General features: G+C 53.6%; 1 protein-coding gene and 1 long non-coding RNA gene across 10 annotated transcripts in view; both read left to right on the top strand.

The window, feature by feature from the left end:
• The first annotated feature begins 375 nt into the window (after positions 1-375).
• The window catches only part of FERMT2 (FERM domain containing kindlin 2), a 48,065-nt gene continuing 23,188 nt past the window's right edge, over positions 376-25,252 (top strand). For 2 of the 9 annotated variants that reach the window (XM_040558167.1, XM_040558166.1), the window contains exons 1-3: positions 625-761; positions 1,417-1,585; positions 16,887-17,120. In XM_040558167.1, the coding sequence (XP_040414101.1) occupies positions 705-761; positions 1,417-1,585; positions 16,887-17,120 (460 nt within the window). In that variant the 5' untranslated portion in view covers positions 625-704. Of the gene's footprint in view, positions 585-623; positions 762-1,301; positions 1,586-16,886; positions 17,121-25,252 lie in introns of those variants that run through there. The other 7 variants (XM_040558174.1, XM_040558165.1, XM_040558168.1 and 4 more) reach the window with 7 other exon arrangements.
• Positions 17,127-24,114, top strand: LOC121070673. The gene is made up of 2 exons (XR_005820166.1): positions 17,127-18,784; positions 19,602-24,114. It is a non-coding gene; the product is annotated as an uncharacterized LOC121070673 (long non-coding RNA).

The raw sequence follows: 25,252 nt of genomic DNA, 5'->3' as shown, positions 1-25,252 counted from the left end.
CAGAGGAGTAACGCCGAGATACGAGCCGGGCTGTTACGGGATGGCTTTGCCCTGCCTTCCCAGGCCGTCCCCATGCAGAGCGTGCTCAGCTTCCAGGCTCAGGGGGAAGAAATGGGGTTACACTGGCAGGGACCGAGGCCCTGGGAGGATTTTGGGGGGAGGCCACTGTTACCCAAGTCCCCTCCAGCAGCATCGGCCACGTTAGCCTAAATCCTCCATGCTCTTTGTGTGCGAAACCTGGCTCAGGAAAGCCTTTATTAAGGCTTACAGGAAAGCAGAGGAGCAACCCTTGATAAATACCTCCACGAAAACAGCAAAAGGGGGAAGCTGGGGAGCCCCCATCATCCCCACCACGCTTTTTTCGTGCCCACCACCACGACAAAGCCCCGGCTGCCGTTCGTGGCGCGGGACACGGGAGCGGCACACGTGGAAATTGAGGGCAGAGGCCGCTGCGAGGGGCTGGGGTGAGCGGGATGGGGCTGCCCAGCGCCCACCGCGGGACGCATATTGCCCACCGTGGGCCTCGCGTCTCCGCTCCTCCCGCGCCGCCACCTTCTCAGGAAGCCCGGCTGCCGTGGCGGGACGTATGTATCATTGGGTGGAGAGCCACAGGAAGCGGACAATCACTTTTTTTTCTGCATTCGTGCTGGTTCGGGCTCTCCTTTACCCACAGCTCCCATCCCCGAGGCTCGCAGCCGCTGAGGATGGAGGGAGGCAGCGCGGCACCGGGCACGGCGCGGGCCGAAGGCTGCGATGCCAAGGTACGGCTCGGCACGGGGCGAGGCGGTTCGGTGCCGGCCGGCTCTGCTGCGGGGCTGGGGGGCTTAGAAAAGTGGGGAAATCCCGGGGTAGGGGTGGCGGTGGGGTGTGCTTGGAGGGGCCTGCTGAGCAGCCGTGCCGTGCCGTGCCGTGCCCTGCCATGCCGAGCTGTGCTGTGCCATGCCGTGCCGTGCCGTGCCGTGCCGAGCCGTGTCGTGCCGTGCCGTGCCGTGCCGTGCCGTGCCGAGCCGCGCCGTGCTGAGCCGTGCTGAACCGTGCCGAGCCGTGCCGTGCCGTGCCGATCCGAGCCGATCCGAGCCGTGCCGAGTCCCGGATGTTGGAGCTGGGCCCCCCCCGCGCTCTGTCCTTCGCTTCCATAAAAGGCCAAGGGGCCCGGCAGCGCGGGGCGCGTTTTTCCTTTAATTATTATCCCCCTCCTCCTCCTCCTCCTCCTCCTCCTCCTCCTCCTCCTCCTCCTCCTCCTCCTCCTCCTCCCGCCCCTCTCCCCCTGCCCGCCCCTTCTCCTCCCGGGCGGCCCCGCAGGCAGCGGCTCGGGCCCCCCCCCCCCCCCCCCCGCCTCCCCCGCGCCCCCAGCTCCCTCCCAGCCGAGCCGAGCCGAGCCGTGCCGGGGCTGAGCGGGGCTGGCTGGCGGCGCAGGAGGCCGGGGCCATGGCGCTGGACGGGATCCGCATGCCGGACGGCTGCTACGCGGACGGGACGTGGGAGCTGAGCGTCCATGTCACCGACCTGGGCCGCGATGTCACCCTGCGGGTCACCGGCGAGATCCACATCGGCGGCGTCATGCTGCGCCTCGTCGAGAAGCTCGGTGAGTCGTCCCCCCCCCCCCCCCCCGCCCCGGGCCGCCGGCCTCGGGCAGGGCTGGGCGCCGGCACACGGCTGCTTGTAGCCAGCACCCTGCCCCAGCGCCCGGCACCCTGCCCCGGAGCCTGGGACTCAGCCACAGTGCTGTGCTTCAGCACCCAGCACCCTGCCCGTACCCAGCACCCTGCCCGTGTCCGGCACCCAGCGCCCTGCTTGTGTCCAGCACCCCACGTCCAGCTCCCCAGCACCCTGCCCCAGCTCCCAGGACTCTGCCACAGTGCTGTGCTTCAGCACCCAGTGCCCAGCACCCTGCCTGTGTCCAGCACCCAGCCTACATCCAGCACCCAATACCCAGCCTATATCCAGCACCCAGCACCCTGCCTATGCCTAGCACCCAGCCTATTTCCAGCACCCATCCTACGTCCAGCACCCAGCACCTAGCCTATATCCAATGCCCAGCACCCTGCCTATATCCAGCACTCTGTCTATGCCCAGTGCCCAGCACCCTGCCTATGTCCAGCACCCGATACCCTGCCCACACCTAGCATCCTGCCCCAGCACCCTGTCCCAGCATACTGCTTGAGCACCCAGCACCCTGCCCCAGAAGTCTGGTTGAGCACCCAGCACCCCGCACCCTGCCTGCTCCATGTCCCAGCACCCCATCCCAGCCTCTGCTTAACTACCCAGCACCCTGCCCCATGACTCTGCTTGAGCACCCAGCACCCTGTCCCAGCCCTCCGAGTGCCCCGGGGTGCCCCTCTCCCCAGACACCCCTCTGAGCACCACCCAGCCCCCTGGGGCCCCGAGGGGTGCCCGGCAGCACCCACGCTCTGCACCCACTTCGGTCCAGAAGCAGCCGAACCGTTCCGCCCCGGGGCCGGTGCTTTGAGCTGCTCTGCAAAGGGGACTTTGCGTGGGGCCGGGAGACATCGTCATTTATGGGTGGGTTTTGTGCGAGTGCGCCTTCTCCGGCTGACAAAAAAGATTTAATTCGGAAAGCCAGCACAGAGCGGAGCTGGGCAGCGCATTTGCACGGTCAGCACTGGAAAGGCTGGCCCTGCTCCACGCGCGGTGCCGCTTTGGGCGAGGAAAGCGTCTTTGAGCTGATTTGGGGCTATCTGGCTTTTGGGGCCAACAAGGGGGGCCGGGAGCCCCGCGGTGTCCGGTGGCCTTGAGCTCGCACCTGGACAAAGAGCCCGTTTGTCTGGGGCATGTGAAAACCGGCATCTGAAGGCGGTGGGGCCGGCCGGCTGCGAGCTTTTGTGCGCTCCCCGTGGGCGCCTTCGCGGCCCGGCGTCCCCAAAAGCCACTTGGTGCTGTCCCCAACCCGCGGTCCAGGGACAGCCTCGTAGCGGCTCCTCTTTGTATCGGCTCCTTATGGCTTGCCTGTGTTTACCCAGCAGCGTTGTTCAGGCTGATTACCGTAATTGCTCAAATAAAATATTAATTTCGAGTTGCCGGCGCATGCCTGTGGCTGTGGGAGTAGCAGCGCTGTCAGCTGCGCCTGCAGGTCCTGCTTACATGCGAAGCGTTTGCGTGGCTTTAAAAACACCATCTTACACCATGCTCGGGCTCCAATTTATCAATTATCTGGAGCTGAAGGAAGCAAGAGACAGACATAAGTACGCTCGTTTGAAAAGGAAGCAAACCTTCGCATCAAAGGGTCTTGAGCTCGAGACAGCCTTGACTCAGAAAACTCATTTATTTTTGTTATTTTTATGCCAGAGCTGCAGAAAAATCCGCCGAAGCTGGGCTAAGCACTGGGGGAAGCACAAAAAAAAAACAAAAAAAAAAGTCAATGGCTTTCTAGAAATGGTAAAAATCGGCCCCCGGATGGATAAGCGCTGCCCCCCTGGGCTCTGCTGCTCGGGGCTGACGTCGCACTGAGGGGACGCCTGGCGTGCGGGGGCTCGGCGCATGCAGGGGGACGAAGCCCAGCGAGGGCTTAAATTAGCTCCTGACGCAAGGCGTCCCCCCGCGAAGAGCTCGCCAGGCTCCTCTCCTCCCGTTAAATTAGGCATTGTATTATGGGGAAGGAATGCTGGCCCTCGGCCCCGCGCGGGAGCTGTGCATTCGGCTGTCGTGGTGCTCGGGGCCCGCGGACGCTCAGGCTGCCCCTTCCCTCTCTCCTCGCCTTCCCTGCATGTGGTCACCTCCCTTCCATCCTCACTATTTGTACTGCTGTGCTTTGAAGGCCAGCCGCTTGATCGGGGTCGTTCCTGGGGAGCAGGATGGTTGCTGTCCCCTCGCCCTCCTGCACCCTTTCGCCTCCAGATGCGTTCATCCTGCATCTTTCCCATGTCAGACCCCTCTCCCTGCACTTTCAACCCATCCCTCGCTCCCTGCTGCTGCCCTTTTATTTTTTTTAGCAGCTCCCAGCATTGAAAAATTGTTTTCCAAAGGTCATAGTTTTCACCCTTTGAGTTTTAGGGAAACTTCCTAAAAGCGATGTTTCCCGTAGCTCTGGGATCCCCCCTGGCAGATGGATGGGGGATCGGTTCCGTGGGCATGGCTTTGCCTGCTCTGTCCTCTTTCCCTGCTTGTGGGGTAGGGCAAGATGATTTGGGGGAGTTTTGCTGAAATTTAGGGCATTGCTGGGGATCGTGAGCAGACTGGCCCTGCTGTAGGGTGCTGGCAGAAGTGTAGGGTGGTGGCTTTAAGCGTCGGGTATCAGTGACTCCTGTGCATTCAGTCCTTGCCAGCACAGAGCCTGCAATTTGGGGAGTTTACAATTAAAACCTATCCCTAATGCAGATTGGAAAAACCCCAAGCAGCAGACAGGGATCTGGTTACTCAAGTGAATTGCAGTGACCTGCTCGCTCCCTGTTATTTATCACCCTGCCGGATTAAGCCACTTGGTTAATTGAGATGTACCATGTGTTTCGCAGAATCGACCTCTGAAAAATAGGCAAAAACTGCTGAGGTTTTAAGAGCAGTAGGATTTAATTGGTCACCTATAAAGGTACGGGGTAAAATCCCGGTTACGGTGTAGGGAGCGTGCCGTTAATCCTGTCCATGCCATTGTAATGTGCAGTGCATCTCAAGCTGGGCCAGATTATTATTATTATTGTTATTATTATTGTTATTATCATCGTTATTATCATCATTATTGTTGTTATTATGTATTTATACTTAATAAGGTTTTAAGAGCTGGCTTCACTCTAGACTTTTCCAGTTTCGCAGAAGACATTTGGTTAATTTTGAAGTACGAAGCAACCTGTTTCTCCTTGCTTAAAATCACAAGCAAGGCTGCGTCCTGGGGCGCGGGGCCGGCTCCGCGCTGGAAACCCGTGGTGCTCACCCAGGGGTTTTTAGGAATCCTGCCACTATTGACTTACAAACAAAAAACGCGGCTTAAAATCACTGCGAGTGGAGGAAGGAAGGAAGTGAGCAGAGGTTATTGTTGTTGTCAACTCGAGGCTGTTTTAAACATACCCGACCAAAAATTTGCCTTTTTTTTTTTTTTTTTTTTTTTTGGAATGGGCCTGGGAGGAGCTTTCTGGGACGTACTGCAAAAGGGGGATGGCGTTCGGTGGGTGCTGCGGGAGTAAAAGACGAGCTGAAGGAAACAAGGAGGGGGACAAACAACGTCTGGCAGATGAACGGCTGAAGACAGGTGACCTAAATGTGCACTGATCGGATGCCAAAGCCTAGGGATGAAGCTGCACAGCACCGTGAGGACCTGCAGAGGGGACCGCCTGGGACCCCTCGGCTCGATGCGGGCACAGGACCCATGGCAGAGCAAGCCCCTGCCCCGACAGAGCACCTGACAGCAGCGATGGCAGCCTCCAAGTCCGTGTTTTTTTGGCAAAGCGGGTCTCTGGTGATGGCCTGGGGATCTGTGCCAGGCTCTCTGCCCCCTCTGGCAGCCCTGCTGTCCTGTTCTCCAGGTGCGTCGCCGCGGAGGGCCGGCTCCCACCTGAACACGGGGGCTGGCAGGGGAGCTGGCACATGCAAATTTTGAGTTTTTTTGTTGCTGGCGTAGCACACTGAGCTCTTTCTTCCGCTGGTTTCAGCCTGCAGATGTGTCTGGGATTCATCAGGAGCCCAGGGGCTCTGTTCCCAATCGAATGGGCTCTGCCCGAATTACCTCGCCAATGACTTCAGCCCCGCTCTGTAGGAAGACTGAATGAAAATATTAGCGCTCGCCACGTAAGGACTCTTCCTTAATGGAACCCTTACGGGGCTATGAATAAAACACCAAGGAAGTGCAGCATCATCGATTCTGAGTTCCGTGCCTGAGGTTTTGCAGCGCTTACAAATGCGCCGAGCCCTGGTGAGACCTGCTGTGGAAATCATTTGCCTTGAAATGGGCCCTCTGAAAGAGCTCAAGGCTGTGTAAAAAAAATAAAAAATACAGAGTGCCTGCACCGTGCTGTTCTGCTGCGGATATGAGGCAGGGTGAGCCTGCGGGGCTGTCCTGCAGGTGCCTTGCTCCTTTTGCCTTGCAATCCTCCAAGGAGCCATAGGCGAGGGCTATAGGTGGGCACGTTCACCCTGCTGCTAAAGGAGGTGAGAGGAGGTGTTGGAGGACAACGAGAATAAAGGAAAGGGTTTTATTGTAGGCACGCTTTCCAAAAATCCTGATCTAAACATCCGTGCCTGGTGCCTGCAGCGTGGCCGGGGCGTGCCACGAGGATGACAGCTGAGCATCTTCATCCGCAAGGGCTGCGGATGGATGCTCGTCTGGCCGTCAGCTGTCAGTCGAGGCGAGGAGGAAGTTCTGCTTCAAAACCAGTGCTCAAATCATCCCTCTCTTGCTTTTCAAGTGCGTGGTGTTTGCAGAGGGCTGTGAGTCCTGGTCAGCACGCCGGGAGGCTTGCGAGGAGGTGATGGTGGTGGTGGTGGTGTGATGGTGGTGGTGGCGGTCACCACCAAGGGCAGCTCGTGCTGGGCAAGGGTTGCTCCTCGAGTGCCCAGCACCAGCCACCTTCTGGGGAATGTCATCCCAGACTTCTCAGCAGCTGGGAGGGGACGTGGTGGGAGGCTGGCGCAGAGCAGCTCCAGCAACAGGCCGTACCCAGCAGGGATGCTCCCGCTCCAGCAGCATCTTCAAGGAGACCTCTGGAGCTGCTAGCCCTGCTTTTTCATATCTCTACGTGATTAATATCTTCACTATCGACCTATGCTGAATCCTCCTCCCTTGGGTAACATATTTTTCCTGGCATGTAAGTGAGATATGCAAGCGGCCATTAAGGCAGCCCGTTAATCAGAGGCCACGCGCGTTGCTCCGTGTGGGGCAGGCTCCTTGCTTTGCATCCAGCTTCTGACTCCAGGAAGCTTCTACGTAGGCACACAACAAAATCGCAGGATCGGGGCTCAAATAATGTCCTCTTTGTTAGCGTGAGCGGAATATTCATCTGCGCTGCCAGCGAGCGGAGGAATTCGGGGTGGGGGTAGGTAAAAGCCGCACGCAGCTCCGAGCCGCGGTCACGGCGATTAGCGTTTCTGCCCCGAGTGGCGATGGCTCTTGGGATGCCAAAAACAAAAAATCTATTTTTGCAGTAATTTCCTCTCTCGTGTGTTTGTTCTTCGTCCAAATAGCGGCGCGTAAAAGCAAGCAAGAAGCCCGCGTGGAGAAGCAGCCGTCCTCCACCTGGGGCCACGGCGGAAAATTCCCGCAGCTCCCCGCTGGCTCGCGCCGTGCCGGTGATGCCGGGGGGGCTTTTCCCCTTCCAGACCCCCGCTCGGGCTGGGAAGAGCCCGGCCTTGCGATATGGAGCCCAGTCGGAGGGGGAAGCGGCGGCGGCGTTCCCGCAGTGCCAGGGTTTGTCCGACCACAGACAGGAAATTGTTGGGTTCGCCGCTCAGACCCAGCCCAAATCAGCAGCTTCCTCTCCGCACTTTGTCAGGTTTCGCTTTGACGTAACGCGGGGGGAAGCTGGCGAGGGGAGCTGCTCGAAGCGCTGACGTCGGATGGAGCTGGAATGAGAGCACTGGCACATCCGTGCACTTCCCTTTTAGTTTTGTTTTTTGTTTTGGTTTGGGTTGTTGTTTTTTTTTTTTTTCTTGCTGCGGCCATCCTTTCCTTTTCCCCACCCTCGTCCATCAGGGCTTTCAATGCGGCCTCGCGTTTCGCGTCTGGCCGAGTCTCCCTCAGCTGCATACAAAAAAGCGAATAAATTGCGCTCAGAATAGTCCAACGTTTCAATCAGAAGCTGACTGCCTCCGTGCGTTCCCCCAGCAGGGATTTCTGAATCCGTCCCCCTCGGAGACATGACAAAAAGCAAACCAGGAACCTCAATTCGCTAAACGTGCGCTTGTCTTTGAAGCATGCGCCCTGGCAAAGCAGGGCCTCGTGTGGGGCCAGACGAAGGGCAAGGAATGATGCTGAAGTGGGGGAACGGGCCGGTTTTTAGGGGATGGTGCCTGGCAGAAAGGATTATGGCTGGTGCCTGCGGCCCCAGCACAACGAGGGCAGAGACCCGTGCTCTGAAATGCCGCCTTGCCACCCAGCACCCCTGCAAGAGCAACTTTCCGCGGCGCGGCGCGTGCCGAAATGCACGTGGGGATTCGCGGCATAACCTGCGACCGCGGCGGGTTTTAACCCTTGTTCTCTGGGTACGGGGGGGGAGAAGAGGTGTGTGGGCAGCGACATGAACTCCTGGGTGTGGAGAGTGTTTGCCAAGTTGGGAAAGAGCAGAGGGAGTGTTTGCGCTGCAAACTTCGGCCGTTTCAACATCGCCGATTGCACAGCCGCTGCAAGCCCGTGTTCTGTGCCTTTGGGGGATTTATTTTTTGGTGGTGGCTTTTCTTACAGGCGAGGCAAAGGAAGGAGATTTACAGCGCTCACAGAGCTCTTGGCACACCGAGTTTATCCCAGGTCCAAGCCTGGACGTGCTTTGGGGGAAAAGTCTCGTTCTGCTCAGATGCCCCCTCCTGCCGCCTGGGAAGGAGAAGCGTTTCTTGCTCTCCTTCTGAGATGTGGCTGATAGCTCAGAAGGGGCAGAGGAGCAAAACCAAAAGGTCTCAGCCGGCGGGACTCAGCTCTGAGCGTTCTCGCTGGCTTTCAGGGTTTTTTGTTCGCTACATTTTGGAAAAACACCGAGATCCCCAAATTCCTGCTTGACGGGGAAATGAGGAACGTGAGCCGCGTTGCGGTAACTTCGCTTTCTTGGCCAGGCTTGGTTCTTGCACATGACCCTGGTTTGGGTTATCCAGGCTGGAGCTTCCATGGGGGAGAACTGCTGGGAAACGGGAAGAAAGTGCTCGGCAAGCCGGAGGAAAGCTTTTTCAACTTCTTCTTTGTTCCGGAGAACCGTGCCGCTCAGCTTCTCTCGCATTCGCCCCGTTTGCGGCGCGTTTGCAGCAGGTCCGAGTGCAGGTGGCACCTCGTGGCCCTTCAAATATTAACCCGTGCCTGGGAGCGGTGTGCTGCCGAAAGCGACTTCTCTCCAGATTCAGCTGGCTCCAGCGCCCCGCAGCCCTTCAGGTCCTTGGAAAACAGGGCTGAAAGTGGGCAGCAGGTCCAGAGCAATATTTGGAGGGCTGCAGGCACACGAGCAGTTGCATAAACCTTCATTTTTTACAACCTTGGATGGCTTTTAGCTTGCGAAACAGCCAGAAGGCAACCTGAACTTCATCTTGCCAATTATTACATTTTAAATCTCTGACCAGCCAATTATCTGGGCTGTCTCGCTGGTTGTTTTCTTTTATTCCCCCTCCTCCCTGCAAATATATGTGCTTTTGGAAGGCTTAATCGCCGAAGCTCCAAATTCAATTAGAAAGTCTGCGCTTTCCAAAATCGCCTGGGAAGAGCGATGTCGCCGTCTCGCCGAGCTTCCCGTCCTCGCCGGTCACACGCAGAGCTTCGCTGGGAGCAGCCAGACCCCAGGGCGAGCGACCTGGTGGCTTTTGTGCCTTCCAGGTGGCCAGCAGGAGCCACGGGCTCGAGGGCTGGGAGCCCTTTAGAAGCCTGCAGCGTGGAAATAAAGAAGACATATAGTATTTCCTATTTATTAGATTATCCGTAATATTTCTGCAGAATTTATTACACCTGTTTCTGAATTCCTGTTGATTAGATTATGCATAATATTTCTGCAGATGTTATTACACATATTTCTGGAGAAGTTATTATGAATAATGGCACAATGACTTCTGCAGAAATAAATAATAATAATAATAAATAAAGGTGGGGTTTCTTCCATCGCTCTGCCGCGCACCCCAGGCACAGCAGCGGTTGCACAGCTCGCTTTGCAGACAAAGCTGTTATCACCGAATAACCGGCGCTGAGCATCGTAGCGGGGCTGAGCCTTCAAACACAGCGTAGGGAATTGAGGCTGCCTGCTCAGCCCGCCTTTATCTGCCCCGTGCATGCGTCCCGTGCAACGTCCTCTGGCTCGGGTATCAAGCACGGGTGTCATTCCTGTTTTTCTGGCAGGAATTGCACCTCGGGGGCTGAGTCAGGATTGCGCACCGCTGGCATCGTCGCCCCCCCCAGGCGCTCGTCCCTTTTGTGTCCCCGCAGGGAGCTGGAGTCTCCCCGCCGACGCGGTTTTCCTTCCTTCCGCTGCCGCTCTGTTTCCGTGCGATGCTTCCTATTTTGTGCTGGGTGAATCATGTAAACCCTAATCGAGTTTGCTTCCATTTCTCGTGGTTCCATCCGCCGCGGAGAGCAGGCGGCAAAAGCCGCCTCTGGAGGCGTGCTTGGCGAGGGGGGTGCAACGGAGGGGCTAAATCAGGATGCGAAGACCCTGTTAAAAAATATTTTAAAATAAAAATCCGCCCTTGCTTTCCTGCATTTCCTCCCTGAGAAAAATGAGCAATCCAAACTGCTGCTGGTGCTGGCGCAGGGGATTTAAGGGAGCCCGCAGGACGCACGTGCGCCTGGTGTGGGGTACCTGGGGGTGCTGGGGGTCACGCTCAGCTTTCCTGGGGGGTCTCCTGGCGTTCCCCCGGGGTTAGCATTGCTGCTAAACTCGAGCCAGCAAGTTCAGACTGGGCTGGGTATGGCTGCACAAAGCAGGAGAGAAAAACCCACAGACCTCCTGCCGCAGCAAACGCTGAGAAATAAAACGGATTTTATTTTACATGCCCGTACGCATAATAAATTTATGCGTAAAAACACAATGGAAGTGTTTGCCTCGGGGGCAGGTGCCATATGCTCGGCTCAGAGCTTGTGGGGCCGTCAGCCTGTGCTTTATACGTTCTGTGGGATGGCCCCAAATGCTGGAGAGGTGAGGAGGGTGTCGCTGCTGCCGCTGCAGCGAGGGAGATCGCTGCCGCTGGGGCTGGAGGAGGAGGGATCCGGGCGCTAGCAGTGCAAGTGCCGTGGCATCTTAATGAATTAAATTTCCAAGTGCTAGTTGAGTAATCCTATTACCGCTGAAAAGAGCTTCCTTCCTAGAGTTTACTTTAGAGCAGAGGCGACTTTCACGCTCGTCGGCAGTCGTCCTGCTGGCCGGGGCTGCGCGCGGTCGCCTTGGGGTGCTGGCGGGGGCTCAGGTGTGTGCCAGGGACAAGGGCTCAGAGCTTTGGCCCCATGATTTTGCAAAACCACTTGGCAGAGAGCATGCCGTGTGCCCCTTTTTCTTTGTGGGCCACCAAACAGTGCCGAGCACCGTGAAACCTAACATTTCGTGGGTGCTTCACCAGGAGGTGCTGAGCTTTTGGGCAGCAGGAGGATCGACAGCTGCATTTTTTTTGTCAACTCGTCGGTGCATCAGTCAGCATACACCATGTCGAGGTGTGGGCTTGCCCTTGTAGCCCTGACTTACAAACCCGATGAAAGGACACTTCTGTTTCCAGCATCAGAGCAAAGCACTCCCTTATTAGCAGAGCACAGCCAACAATTACTCGGAGCAAGGATGCATTGAAGGGCTGCGCTCTGCATCGCATCCTCATGTGCTTGTTGTCCTTTGCGGGGTTTTTTTGCACCTTTTTTCAGTGCTTTTGCATAGCTATCTGCAACCGAGCAGTGTGCTCTGACGTCTGGATCTTGCACGGCTGTTTTTTTCTCCTTATGTTTTTTTTTTTTTTTTTTTTTTTTGACAAGTCAGGCTATTTTTCATGCAAGAAATGTTTTCCTTAAATTTAAATTCCAGCACAGGTCTGCGCTGGTTTTGACACCTCCGTGGGTGTGCTCAGGTGATATTTGTGCTCCCGAAGACAGGCAGGATAACATAGCAGGGGTGGTGGCTGCCCGTGGGGGTAAACGTGGGAGAATTCAAGGTACCGCTTTGCTGCTCTGTCTTCACCTGAAGGTAGAAGCCCTTTCACAAGTGGTGGCTGCAGAGTAGCTGACGCACAGTGATTTTTTCATAGCTGGCCTCAAATGCATACAGGGCATTTGATTAAAACCCCCATTAAATCTCATGAGTACCAAGAGCATCAGATTGTCCTGCCTGCAGCTTTATTACAGCAGGCTGATAATGATTTTTTTAGAGTATTTATCTCTCTGTGCTTCAAAGTATAATTTTTCAAGTGTCATGCTCAAAGGGCAGAAGGATTTTTTTATCCTTTTCCATTTAAAATCCCAGTTTAAATCCCAATTTACACTTCCAAAACCCCAAAACACTCAAAACTGTACCAACAAATAGATTGCGCCCGAGACAGTGACCCTGTCACCCAGCAAAAACCATCAGCGCTTCTGTTTGACCCGAGACGAATGGCAACAGCCCAGTTCGTGCATATTTCTTCCATGATTGTCTCAGAAGGAGTGGCTTTGGCATGTTGGAAGGAATCTGGGTGTTCAGAGGTCAGCGCGAGCAGCGACGCGGCGGTGTCATGTCCCACCCCATAGGGAACGATATGGGTTGTATACATATATATATATACACATAGCTGTACCCATATATATATATATTTACCAAGAGAGTGTGCATGTAATTATAGATGGGTGAATATGGTGTATGTATATATACACACCTATATAAACATATAATGTATATATGGATAAATATACATGTATGTATGTATACATGGATAAATATATCTGTATGTATGTGTATATATGTATGTATATGCACAGTGTGCGTGTCTATATACCTGGAATCTCTGCATTTACCCATACATATATATATTTACCCATACATATATATATATATGCACAGTGTGCATGCCTATATACCTGGAATCTCTGCATTTACCCATATATATATATATTTACCCATATATATCTATATTTACCCATATATATATATGGGTATATATATATATGAGTAAATATATATATATATATGGGTGTATATATATTTATATGGGTAAATATATATATATGGGCGTATATATATATATATATATATATATGGGTAAATAAATAAATAGATATATGGGTAAATGCAGAGATTCCAGGTATATAGATATGCACAGACACTGAGCAAATAACGTTGTGACCGAGAGAGCTGCCACTAGCTGGAGCTGACCCCTGGTAGTGCTCATGGCTGCAAAACCCTTCTTATTCTTCATCCCCTGCCACCTCTGCCCTGCTCCGTGCGCCGGAGCAGCCCATAAAGGGCATAAAGTATGCTCAGACATCGGAGCAGTGCGAGGGCAGGCTTCTTGCCAGCGCCTGCACACCTTATTGGCACACGTCCTTTGATAGCACGTGGAAAACCAACCGAAGCCACCGCAAAAAGCGATTATTTTTCTTCTCCCCTCTTTTACTGTTGTTATTTTTTCACTCACAGTTTTAAATCTCTCCCTTTTTCGCATGCTTTGAAGCATTTCTGTATTTCCCCCGGCGAAGCAGCCAGGCAGTGCCTTATGCATCCCCTGCAGCCGGCTCACCTGGCAGCCCCGGGCTCCTCTGCAGGAATTCTTCGTCCCCACAGGGGCACAACCCCAACCCTGGAGAGCCTCTGGCCGCTCCCTGCGGCTTGCGAGCGCCGGGCTGCCGCCTTATCAGCCGCTGCTCCAGCCCAAAGGTGCTCCAGTCCTCTCGAGCCGTCTGCTGCCGGCCGCTGGCGTTCCACGGGCGGTGTCCGCATTTGTGGTTTTTTTCAATGAGGTGTATATTGCACGTTAAGCTTAAAAAAAAAAAAACACAAAAAAACTAACTCTCATTTGTCTTCTTGCATCCGTATGAAAGCATTCTTCTCCTTGAAAAGCCTGGAAGTTGTTTTCCGCGGTGGATTACCAAGCACAAAAGCCACTTTTGTGAGTGGAAGTGCTTGGGTTGTGATTTGGTTTCAGTCCCCGCACCATATCTTATGTATATAACATTTAATGTATATATACATTCTTACGTATATAACATTTATTGTGTACACACACAGCTATATATGTTTTATATGTGTGTGGAGATATGACATCCATATACATGCAGATATGTCTGTGTGTATATATGAAATAAATGTGTCCCTGTATGTTTTAGATGCATAATATATCAAAATATTGATCATTATATTTATATTGAGGTATTTTATATCAGCGTGGATATGCGTACGTACACAAATGGATACAGGCAGGATTCGTGCTCAGAGGACTTGAATCTGCTGCTGTAAAAGTTGTTGCTTACAATTAAAAAATAATTAAAAAATGAGCGGGAGCCTCTGTTTTGGCTGTGGCCACGGCACGCGTGTGTGTGCAAGGCTGGAGCGCGAGGCAGAGTCCTGCGGGCGGACCCGCGTGAGCTGCACAGCTTCATTTCCTTCTCACGTCTTTGAAAGCAAACAAACAAACCCCAAATTGCACCAAACAGGCTGGCAGGCCTTCCCTGCCCACCTACTCTTTTTAATAATTCCCAACCCAAATCTCAGCCCTGCGGGGCTTGGCCAACTGTAGGAAGGAGGAGGAGAGGAGGAGGCACCTCTCATCCTCCCGGAGCGTGACGAAGGTCCTGCCCGGGCTCCTGGCTCACAGGAGGAGGGCTCCCTCCTCAACGGGGGATATCCCAAAATAACGAGGCAAAGGCGGTGTTTATGTAACACCGGGGTCTTGTATACTACTGCGAGTAAGTCATAAGCTCGCGGGGAGCCTGCCAAGGAGCGCTCAGGCTTCTGGAGCAGGGAGGTTGTGCTAGGTGATCTTTAAAAGGCCCTTCCAACCCAAACCATGCTATGAAGTCAGGCGTTGGTAAACCTCCCGGTATCCTACCGGCCCAGGGTCCTTCGTTATTTCGCACTACACCAAAATTTGGCTTCGTTACGAAGTGCTTAAATGGTGATTGTGCGTGCATGCATCCGTCTGTGCAACAGCGGCTGCAGAATTAAAAAGTACTTCTCGCGCATCTCGATGAAGAGTTATTTTCTGCTCCATGAAGCCTGGATGTGAAATCAGCAGTAGCTTTGGGAATAAAAATCTGCAAATGTAATCGCGCCGGACGAGCAGGTGCGGTGCGACTGTGGCAAGGCGCCGGCGTGAATTTAACACTTGGGATATTTAAGGTTAAAAGCAGGTTGTAGAGCAGCCTTTCCCCTCGTATCGGATGTCTGGTCCTCGCAGAGGTCTCTGCAGCTGTCTGGGCGATTAGGGATGCCTCTCGCACGTGCAGGACGGCCTGAGCTGCTTTTCGGGGCAAGCAGCAAAGGTGCCCGGCGCTGGCTCCCAGGGTTTTGCTGCCCGAAACCTCCTCAGCATCCCTCTTGGCACAGCTCTGGGAGGCGAATGTGAAAACGGGCTCTTCTTTCTGCGAGAAAAGACGGGCTCTTCATTTCTGCTGCTCTCCCTACCAGCGCTGCCATCGGGCTGGTGCTCTCCAGAGGTCCGCCCAGGCTCTCGGCTCGCTCTTCTGCCCATAGGAAGCATCCATCCCGTGGCTGTCGGTGTGCAAGGGCTGAGCCGAAATCCCCAGCCTTGTCATAAAACCCCGACAAATCAGTAACTCGTGAGCTGGGGCCCTGCTGAATGCTTGTAAACCTTTGCTCAGGTGGCAGCGGGAGGCTGGCATTCCCCAGCCCGCAGACACTGCTGCTAAACATTCACCAACTCTTCTGTGCATAACGGCCCCAGGGGCATTCAGCAACCTCCAGGCATAGCCAGCATCTCACTGGTAATTTGTTAATTGCTCTTGGGCCGGAGGAGGATGCTGTGCATGCTCACGCCATGGCCTGAGAGGTTAACCTGCAGCCTAAACCCAAATCCCCTCCTGTTAGGCACAAGTTAGAGATTCAAAACACTTTTTTTTTTTTCCTCCCCCAGGCTTCCCGTGCCAACCTGCTGAGCTTCCAGTAGGGCAGAAGTTGGACTTCATTACCAAAGTCCATTGTAATGATTTCTCGGATTTTTCTGAGAGTAGCCAAAGCTTGTGCAAGTTTGCATGCTTTTCTATATTTGGTTTTGTTTAATTTGATTGTACAAGGCTGTTGAAAAGTCTAGCCGAACATTTCCACTTTCTGGCTCCGTGACCGTGCCATCTTACCAGAATTTACATGGAAAAAGCTTCTGCTTCAAATCCCATGCTGTTTTTTCTCAATGATCCCGCAGTCCAGATCCCGTTGTGACTTATTTTCTGCGAGTCCTGGATATGAAATTAGCAGTAGCTTCGGGAATAAAAATCTGCAAATAAAACAAATCCTCAGCGCTTAGTGTGCCCATAACTTGTCCTTGCAAAATGCAGCTGCCCCCTTCTTGCCTTCCTCCTGCCCCAGCGGGTGCTGATGTGCCTTCTGCCACTGTGCCATGGCACGGGGGAAAATGCCCTTCTTGGGGTGGCATCGCGCACGTGGCCAGCTCCAAAATCCCACTATTGCCTTTGGGCTTTGGCGGAGCGGCGTGGGATGCCTGCGAGGCAGTTCCCATCTGCGGTCAGCGCTCGTGCTCCTCCCCACTGGCACTGCACCGTTGGTGCCTGGGCAGTTTTCGGAGATGCTCTGTGGGACAGGCAAGGGGAGAGCGCGGCGCAGGATGGGTGTTAGTGGGAGAGAGGAAAATATCACATAAGGGCTGGGAAAATCCGTCCCGGGGACAGTGCTGGGTTGTTAACGAGCCCCTTGGTGTCCCAGCCACCAGGCTAGGTGATCCATGGATCTGTCGTGCGTTTTTCCTACTTTTTCCCTCCTCTCTGTCCCATTTCTGGGTTAATGCTGTGGCAGTGCGCAGGGACCCCATTCCCCGAGCAAGCCCCCATTGTGCTAAATTCTGCGAGAGCAGAAAGAGCCTCCTTTGTGCAGCAGGGCTGGCAGCAACAGCCAGAGGTGAGGGCTCACCAAAACGATTCAGACCCCTCGGTACATCCCTTAGAAAAGCGAGGCACTCATCTCCGAGGTGGCTTCTGGGTGCTATTGAGCGCAGCAATTACTTCTGTCTGATGGCGTTTCGGGTCGATAGGCGCGTCTCGGTTGACGCCTCTGAATTTCTGCTTTGATGTCTTTTGAGGGTTCGTTCTGGTCCCGGTTTTAACTGGCGAAATGGGGTCTTTGTTGCAGATGTCAAGAAGGACTGGTCGGATCACGCGCTGTGGTGGGAAAAGAAGAAGACGTGGCTCCTGAAAACTCACTGGACGCTGGACAAGTACGGGATCCAGGCTGACGCCAAGCTGCAGTTCACGCCGCAGCACAAGCTGCTCCGCCTGCAGCTGCCCAACATGAAGTACGTGAAGGTGAAGGTCAACTTCTCGGACAGGGTCTTCAAGGCGGTTTCCGACATCTGCAAAACCTTCAGTAAGTATCGGGCCGCTTGGTTCGGCTTCCCCCTCTCTTCCCATTCACGTGCGTCTCCGTGAGCTCATCGAGTCGCTGCCGATTTCCACCTTCAAGCCCCAAACACCTGGGAATCGACACCTGGGTGTCTGCCCTTCCTGCCTTTCAGATCTCGTCTTTTCTGGGTAAATACTTAGGTAAAAAAGCATGCTGCAGACACAGCCGATGGAGAGATGCGGCGCTGAACACTCTTCATAACCAGGCTGTGCTCGGCTTTGCGGGCGGCAGGGCGGCAGCAGCCCTGCTCTGTGTTTAAGCTGTTGCTGTTGGGTCCTAATTTTCTTTTTTTCTGCAAATTTATGCGCTAGATGACAAACAAGCCCTGCAATAGGAAATCTTCCAGATGCGTGGGTTCTTTTCCAGAGGAAAATCATATTAGAGGTTAAGTGATGATGCTCCGCTATAAAAGTGTCTGGTGGAGGGAAGGGACCGATTCTTCCTCCTTCCTCCCCAACTCCTCCTTCCACTTCTTCCTTCGGTAAATTTCCCTTCAATTGCACAGTGCTTGTCCAAGGCTGCTGCCTCCGGGCATCTCGTTTTACCCATTTTTCCACGTTTCTTATACCCCCCCAAAACCTGGGCACGATCTTTCAGCCCAGAGGGACCGAACGATGTTCTCGCTGCCACCCACTTCTCCTCCGCGCGAGGGGCAGCCTCCCCTCCCAAAGGATGCGATGCGAGCCGAGCCCTGGCGTAGTAAAATCTATTTCTGCTCTCCAAAAGCGACTCTGGTTACTCTTGGCTGACCCAGTTATTTCACGGAGCAGGAAGCGGCCGGCTGGAAGCGAGCTGTTACGACATGGCCCCCTTGCATCCGCGGCTAAGCCGATATATATAGCTGACGATGGAGCTTGATAGGGCTCTCCGCTGTTCCCTTCCTGTTTTGTTTTTGGGGGTTTCCTTTTGATAAATATTGGGAAAATTCTCCTTAAAATAGAAAAGCCTTAGACAGCGTGATTTCCGAGTGGATTTAGCGTCCTCCCCCGTCTTCCATTGCCATTTTCAGTACCTTGAAGACAGAGGAGTCACAAGCGTCTGCTTTGCTGCTGCTGAATCTTTATAGCAGTGAGTCACGTCAGGAAATTCTGATAGAGTTAATCACGTAACGAGAGAGCTTGCACTGCCGCCGCAGAGCAGTCAGAACCTTAAATGGGCCTGCAGCAGCTATTTATTTAACTCCAGGACTCTCAGCGTATTTATGAGCAAACCGACAGGATAATGCTAATATTTAAAGATGTGCAAGGGGGTGGAAAGCTGCTCGGAGGGCTGCAGCTGGGCAGTGATAAGAGCTCTTTGCAGCAGGCAGGAGCGGCACATCTGTCGCAGGCGTTTCTGACTTTTCTGCTGTGGCATCCGAAGCGCTGGGCTAAACGTGCCTGGTGGGGGGGAAGGAGCAAAAGGAGGATTTGGCTGGAAACCCCGTTCTTCCTTCCATGCCTTACACCAGCCCAAGCCGTTTGACGATGGATGGAGACTACGAGGCTGAATACAGCAATTAAATCTTGTTTAGCCCTTCTCGTGGTGTTTACTGGAAGCCAGATGTTCGGCAGAGCTGCAGGGAAAACGGCCACATTCGGCATGGGGAAACGGGGCTGGGACTGGAGGCTCTTCCCTGCTCCATGGAGGTATACGGATGCCTCTATATCCATATATAATATAGTTTCATAGCTGGATAGTTCATATATATAACTTTTAACTTACATATCAGATATATCTGAGATATATATATATATATATATGTTTATATGTGTATAGGAACCAAAATCCTTCCCCCTTTCCTTTTTCTCCAGCACATCCCTCTCTTGGGGTCTTGCAGACCCTGCTATAGCACCTGTTTTCCTCTCTATTCCCCCCCACTTGGTGTTTATTCTGCCCTGTTTTTCTCCATTACCTTTCTCCTGCCCTCCCCAGCATCTGTGCAGGGAGCACCAACACCAACTGTGCTCATTGCCTCCCCAAGGAAAACTGAGCAGATATTTCAAGGTAGAAGGGGAAAGAGGTAATCCCTGCTCTAACAGCACAACTCTTTCCTCTAAAAATCCCTTGATTTCTAAAATTACAGTCCATTGTGGCCTGAACCAGTGTCCAGCAGAGAGAATTGTGTTTGTGAACTGCTCACATTTCAGATCTGTTTGCTGCCTTTGCCCCCAGAGCATTTAATTACATACTTCGGTAATTTTAACATATGGCATGATTAAGGAGTAATTAATCCTTAAATGTAAGTAATTCCTCATGTCACCAGGACTCTAGCTGGTTACATCTATAAAATACCCTACAGACAAGCAGGATCACACTTGGGTGTATTATTTGGGTTGCGCCTTTTCTTATATTCACTTTAAATTATAGAATGTGACAAGCTTTAGGGTTAACAACCAGAAAGCTTGGCAATTCCTGGAAGAAGCTTCCCCGTGCAATCCTGTTCGTTGTGCATGTGTTTTCCAGCCCGTGGGCAGCTGTTCTCTTGGATCCTGAGGGCTGCACGTTGGGATGTAGAGATGTCTGAGCTCTGCCGTTGCTCTGCGGGGAGAAAGCCTGGTCTGGAGGATGCTGCAGCCGGGGAGCATCCTCTGGCTGGAGCGGGGTGGCCCGAGAAATGATATTTCTTCTGCAGAGGTGTGGCACATGCAGTGCTGCAGCCCTACGTGAAGGTTTTGCAACAGCATTGGTTCTGCAATTTGTGTAAAATGAGGGAGGGATGGGGAAGGAGGGAGGCAGCCCAGAGTTTCTGCCTGCTGTGAAAGGCTCTTCGGTCTTGGAAGTGGCTTTTCGCCAAGTGGTGCCTGAGACTTTGTATTTCTGTCAGGGGCTGAATTTCCTGCAAAAGGGGAACGGGGAATTCACGTTAGAGCAATAGCAGATGAGGAATGCTGTTTGAGCTCTGTGGAGGGAAATTGCGAGTCAGAGCATCCTCTGACGGGACCGCATTACCAAACCAGGGCGGCTCTGCTGCCCTCAGACCTGCTTCTTTTTGGACCTGCCGGCGAGGTTGCTGCCGTTCTGCATCTCTCTTAATTAAAACGAGGGCATTGTTGCAATCCAGCCTTGACAGGTTTCCGTCCCCGGCAGGGCTGTAGCAGAGGCTGTCGTCTCCTTGAGCACAGCAGCCAGGCATGTCATGTCACCCTTGGGATTTCTTCCTAAAGTCTGTAATCTTGTGCAGATGGAAATTATTGCGGAGAGCAGCCCTCGCCGCTGCTGTGTCGGGGCTCTCCTGGGGCAGCCCAGAGGTGGATGTGGGAAGATGCTGGAGCCTCTCGCACAACCCCCCCAGTGTTTATGGAGGTCGTGTGAAGCCGGAAAAGGCTCCCCCATTCCCAATGGCTGGGCTGCAGCCCCTCAATTCCCACAGCAGCCGGTGGGGAGGGTCAGCCTGTGGGGCAGGGGGCGATGGAGGATGGAGGCAGGAGAAGCAGAGCGGGGCGGAGGATGGAGCGGGCAGCCCTGGCCCAAAGGCTGGCCCTGGCTGCATGCCCGGGCAGTGGGAGGGCAAGCTTTGATCTGCTATTAAAGACCACAGAAAGAGAAAGTAAAACTTCCCTTTTTTTGTTCAGGGACTGCCAGAGGTGCCGCAGGGACGAGCAGGGTGCTGCAGGCTGGGGACGTGGTGCTGCTTACGGGTGTCCCACGTGTCCCCCTCCTGTTTGTCCTGCTTGGGAGATTTTCCTGCCCGGCAGACAGCTTGTCAAATATACAAATGCGATTTGACGTGGCTGCAGTTCAGCACTTGATTGGTGTGGGTGGGAATATCTCCACCGGAGGTCTGGGGAGATGGGGGATGCGGCTGAACGCACAGAGCTGGCTGTGCCAGCGTGTAACGCACAGCCGTGTCACGGCTCCTGCTGACTGATCATCCTGCAGAACTACACGCAGAGAAATCCTCCCCTCCTCCCCAGCTTCGTGTGATTGCAGGGCAGAGGATGCTTTGCGTCTGCTCCTGCCATCGCGCTGCTTCCTTGCAGGCTCCCCTTGCTGCTGCTGCAGCTCCCTGTAGGTTTTTTTCCATGTACCCTGGGAGCAGCGATGGACTCCAGGCAGGATACGCTGCTGCTGGCAGGGCACGTGGGAGAGGAAAAGCAAACAGAGCCCTAAGTGTGAAGGTTTTTTTCCCATGCTTTTGCGTTTCCTGCCCCAGCAGCGCTGCTTCTCTCAGGGAAGTAGCGTGTGTCCTGGGAGCCCCAGGATGAGGGAAAGTTGCTGCGTGCCGAGATGGTGGCGGCTGGTGCTGGTGGGAGCGCTGGGAGGAGGACGGGTGCCCGAGCCGGGAGGATGCTGCCCTGGGAGGAAGGGCTGCTCCGTACGGATCTCCAAAACACGTTACTGCTCCCTCCCTTGTCCCCCCTGAGGCTGTGCAGGACCCAAAGAAGTTCCTTCAGGTCGTCTTTCCCTGCTGAGGCATCTCCCCCAGCTCCTCCGTCCTCATCCTCGGGGAGCTTCGTGAGAATTAACCGCCTGGTTTGGAAACCAAGTCCATGGAGCACCTGTGTTAAGCAGCAGCAGTTCCCCTGCCTGCACCCATTCTGGGTCCGATCCTCAGGGACACCAAAAAGTCAGAAGCCCTCTTGCTCCGGGAAGGGTCACCCAGTCGCGGGGAGCTCATGGGGCCGAGGATGGGGCTGGGCAGTCCCCGCTTCTTCCCCTCAACTCTCCCTGCCCCAAAATAGCAGAAGAACGTGACTGACGGGAAGGCGATAGCTGATCCTCCTCGCTTCTCCTCCAGCCACCGAGTGCAACCCGAGACGAGGTGGCGGTGGCATTTGGGAGCTGCGTGATGCAAGCCCGAGCGAGGCGACACCGTCCGGCAGTCTAGACGCTGAATATGACCCTACCTTTTTTTTTTTTTTTCTTCCCTCTCTTTATAAATGGTCTCTCCTCCAGTACAGAATGTCCTCTGCCTTCTGAAGTATTTGTAATATTTCCACGCCCTCAGTTGCCAAAAAAACTTCTATAAAAAGCTGCTATTTCTGCAAAACTGAAACCCGCTGGTACTCCTAGATGCACAGCATTCCCAGGGCTTCGCCCGGCTTCGTTAGCACACCGAGCAGCAGCCCGGCATGGCTGGGTGCAGCTGGAGTTAAATGCAGAAAGGCCTTGGAGCAGAGCACGGGACATGGGGACAGTCACTCCTCGCCCTTGTAAAATTGCACCCCATTGCAAATTGTGAGGGTGCAGCCCCGTTCTCCCCCCATGGCAGGACGTGCCCTGCTGCCACCCACTCTGCCTCTTGCCATTTGCACCACGAAATATTCCTTTAGGTTCCTCTTTGCTGGAAGAGTGCCTTCAATCTCCTCTTTAAACCTTTTTATCTTCCCTCACGCCCCGCCGCAAAACAAAACAGTGCTTCTCCTAAAATATTGGGGCTGAAGTGGGGTCCTGGTAAATGCATGTGAGCGTTTGAGGGGTGGCACCAGCTCTCCCCTGGTGCGGTCTGGGGATGCTCAGCAGCACCACGAGGATGCTTGGAGGCATCACGCACGTCCCAGCGCAGAGACAGAGCCGGCCAAGCACCGAGGCAGGGTTTGCTGCCTTCTGCTACCACGAGCAGAGGTTTGGCAGTAGCGCAGCTATTTCTAAATATGTCTAGGGGATGGGTGTGGAAGGAAATCTTACCATTTAGAGAGTCTGCCAAATTGCAATGTACTCAGCTTTTTAAATTGGGAGGCCCGAGTGTGCCGCTGCCAACTTCTTCATTTCGCTCTTTTCCTCTTTTATTGCTTTCCTATACTCATCCACAGCTGTTGTGTAGGATCCAGACGAACACCAGAAACTGGACTGTAAGAGAAATAACGAGATGGAATCGCAAAGTGACTGAAATGGAAAAAAGTATTCCCCTTTCCTCCCCCCTTCGCCGTCCCCATTCTGCCTGTCGAGTAACATCACTTCGTATGTCACTGCGTGAGTCAGTGAATTTTTTCATCCTTACTCGTCTGTTGACAGAGACCCTTTAAATAGCCTTCCATCCTGAAGACATTAGGAGATGCTTGCAGACCTGGTCCCGCCACCTTCCCTAGGATTATTCTCCCTCTGATGGCTCTTTATGGCCCGATGCAGAGGCTATAAATGGATTTATTCTCTTGTTTGTGGCACTTAATCTAATGAGTTTAATTCGACTTCAGCTGCAGTTCAGAAACTTCAGGGAAAGGCTCGAAGTGCCGTCTGGGCTCTAAAAGGCATCTGGTTAACCGGAGCCTGGGGATTCCGTCCCACTCATGGAAAAAAACATCAAAACATTCAGCGTTTGGCTCCTCCTGTCTCTCCGACGGCCCTTTTTATTAGCCTTGTGCTAACGGTTGGCTCCGTCGCTGCTCTGTGCTTCCTCCTCCTCCTCCCCTTGGGTCCCCCCGACCGATGCCGCCTGATTTTGGCTCCGGATACCGCTCACACAGCATCTGCAAGAAGTGCCCTCAACTCTGCAAACCCATCTGACAGCTTCAGAGACCATTTTTCGGGTGGCTTTACAGATCGCTGCCCCGGCAGTGAGTCGCTAATCCAGTGGGCGCTTGGGTTTTCCGTAGGGAATTTGGGAAGGCAAAGCCCGTGCCAGGGTCAGCCCCGGTTTGGACAGTGCCCGTGACACTTGTCGGGCATCTCAGGAGGCTTCGCAGGATGTCCTGACAGAGCTGCTTGCCTGGGGCAGCAGGCGCAGAACTTGGCTTTTACCCAAATAAATATTTAAGCAGCCGGGCAGCTGAAGAACCCATAATAAAATGTTCTGAATGCGCGTGGGTATACAAACCCAGCAAACTGCTGAGGACCTGCTCCGCCGTCAGCTGGGGTACCGCCTCCGGTACAACTGGGCTCTTATCTCCAGGCGTTCCCAAAGCTATGTGCTTTTTTTTTTTTTTTTTTTTTGCCTTAGGTTTGTTTTGCAGACTTTATCTTGAATGAGTTTATGTTAAAGATAAGGCAGTGATACCTAGGTCTGTCAGCTTACGCCTCGAAACAGGATTTGCTGATTCAAAAAAAAAATTCTAGTCTTAGGTTTGAAATGGGAAAGGAACGGGTTTTGAGGTCTCATTTTTCTAAGAATCATCATGTTGAAGTGCAAAGGCTGTAATTTTCATGAGTCATTGGTTCAAGACATTGGTGATCCAGTGCAGAAATAACCCACTTCAAAACACATTTCCTAGCTGAGGGTAACTGGATGAGCATTAAAGAGAGGATTTCCCCTAAATGCTGTCTGTGCTACCAGTAAAATTATGGAGTTTTCAATGCTTCAAGAGCTAGGCTAACCAGCTTGCCGGCCTTTTAAGGCAGCCAGAAATGGGGTAGAAAAATGAATGGCAACTTCTTCAGAGAGTTATTTTTCGTAAAATATCAAAACTGGATATTGAAAGTAGTGTGCTTTCCCATACTTCTAAATTTTGGAGAAGTCAATACATCCCCAGACACCGCTTCCAGTGGATAATGCCATGTTGTGGATGTGGTCGGTACAAGAAAACCACAGATCTGATCTCTCATCATGACAAGAACACGTCACTTAGAGCTCTCACATTGTCACTTGGTGTCCCCTGACCCCTCGGTGTGCTGCTTCGCCGCCTGTGGGACAATCAGGGTGGTTTGAACCTTCAGTGGGGACAAAGCAGCAAAATCCCCTCTTCTTTCATGCCAAAACCCATGGGTTTTGATTCTGTCTCTACATTCCCAACTCCTTTCCCATGGCTGGGGCCAGGGCCAGCCGCAACACACCTTGGTGTTAAAGATGCAGCAGCCGCGTGATTCAGCCTAAAAGAGCGTAAATTTTGAATTTTACAGCCTGCAGGGCAGCTATTTTTCTTCAAAGCCAGTTTTCTGGGCTCAGTCAGTCCAGTGTCCTGTGGAGAAGGAGCTCTGCTGCTCGTCTCCGGGTGGGAGATAAATGGGTACAGCTGGGCCGGCTGAGCTGTGCATGGGCTGGAACAAAAATGAGGGATTACACGGGAAGGAAAGGCCAAGGGTTTGTCTGCAGCAAGACACAGCACAGGCATAGACAGGCTCTTGCAGGCGAACGGGAAAGGAGATGCTGCAGGGAGCAGAATGCCTTTGTCCAACAGTTGGGGAAATTTATCCTGGAGGCTGAAAAGCCGCCTTCCCCGTCACGTTTCTGAGATGCCTGC

This window comes from Cygnus olor, chromosome 5, assembly GCF_009769625.2.
Source record: "Cygnus olor isolate bCygOlo1 chromosome 5, bCygOlo1.pri.v2, whole genome shotgun sequence".
NCBI classification, from domain to species: Eukaryota; Metazoa; Chordata; class Aves; order Anseriformes; family Anatidae; genus Cygnus; species Cygnus olor.
Note: the sequence above shows the minus strand (reverse complement) of the source record. Positions and strands in the feature narration are given on the sequence as shown.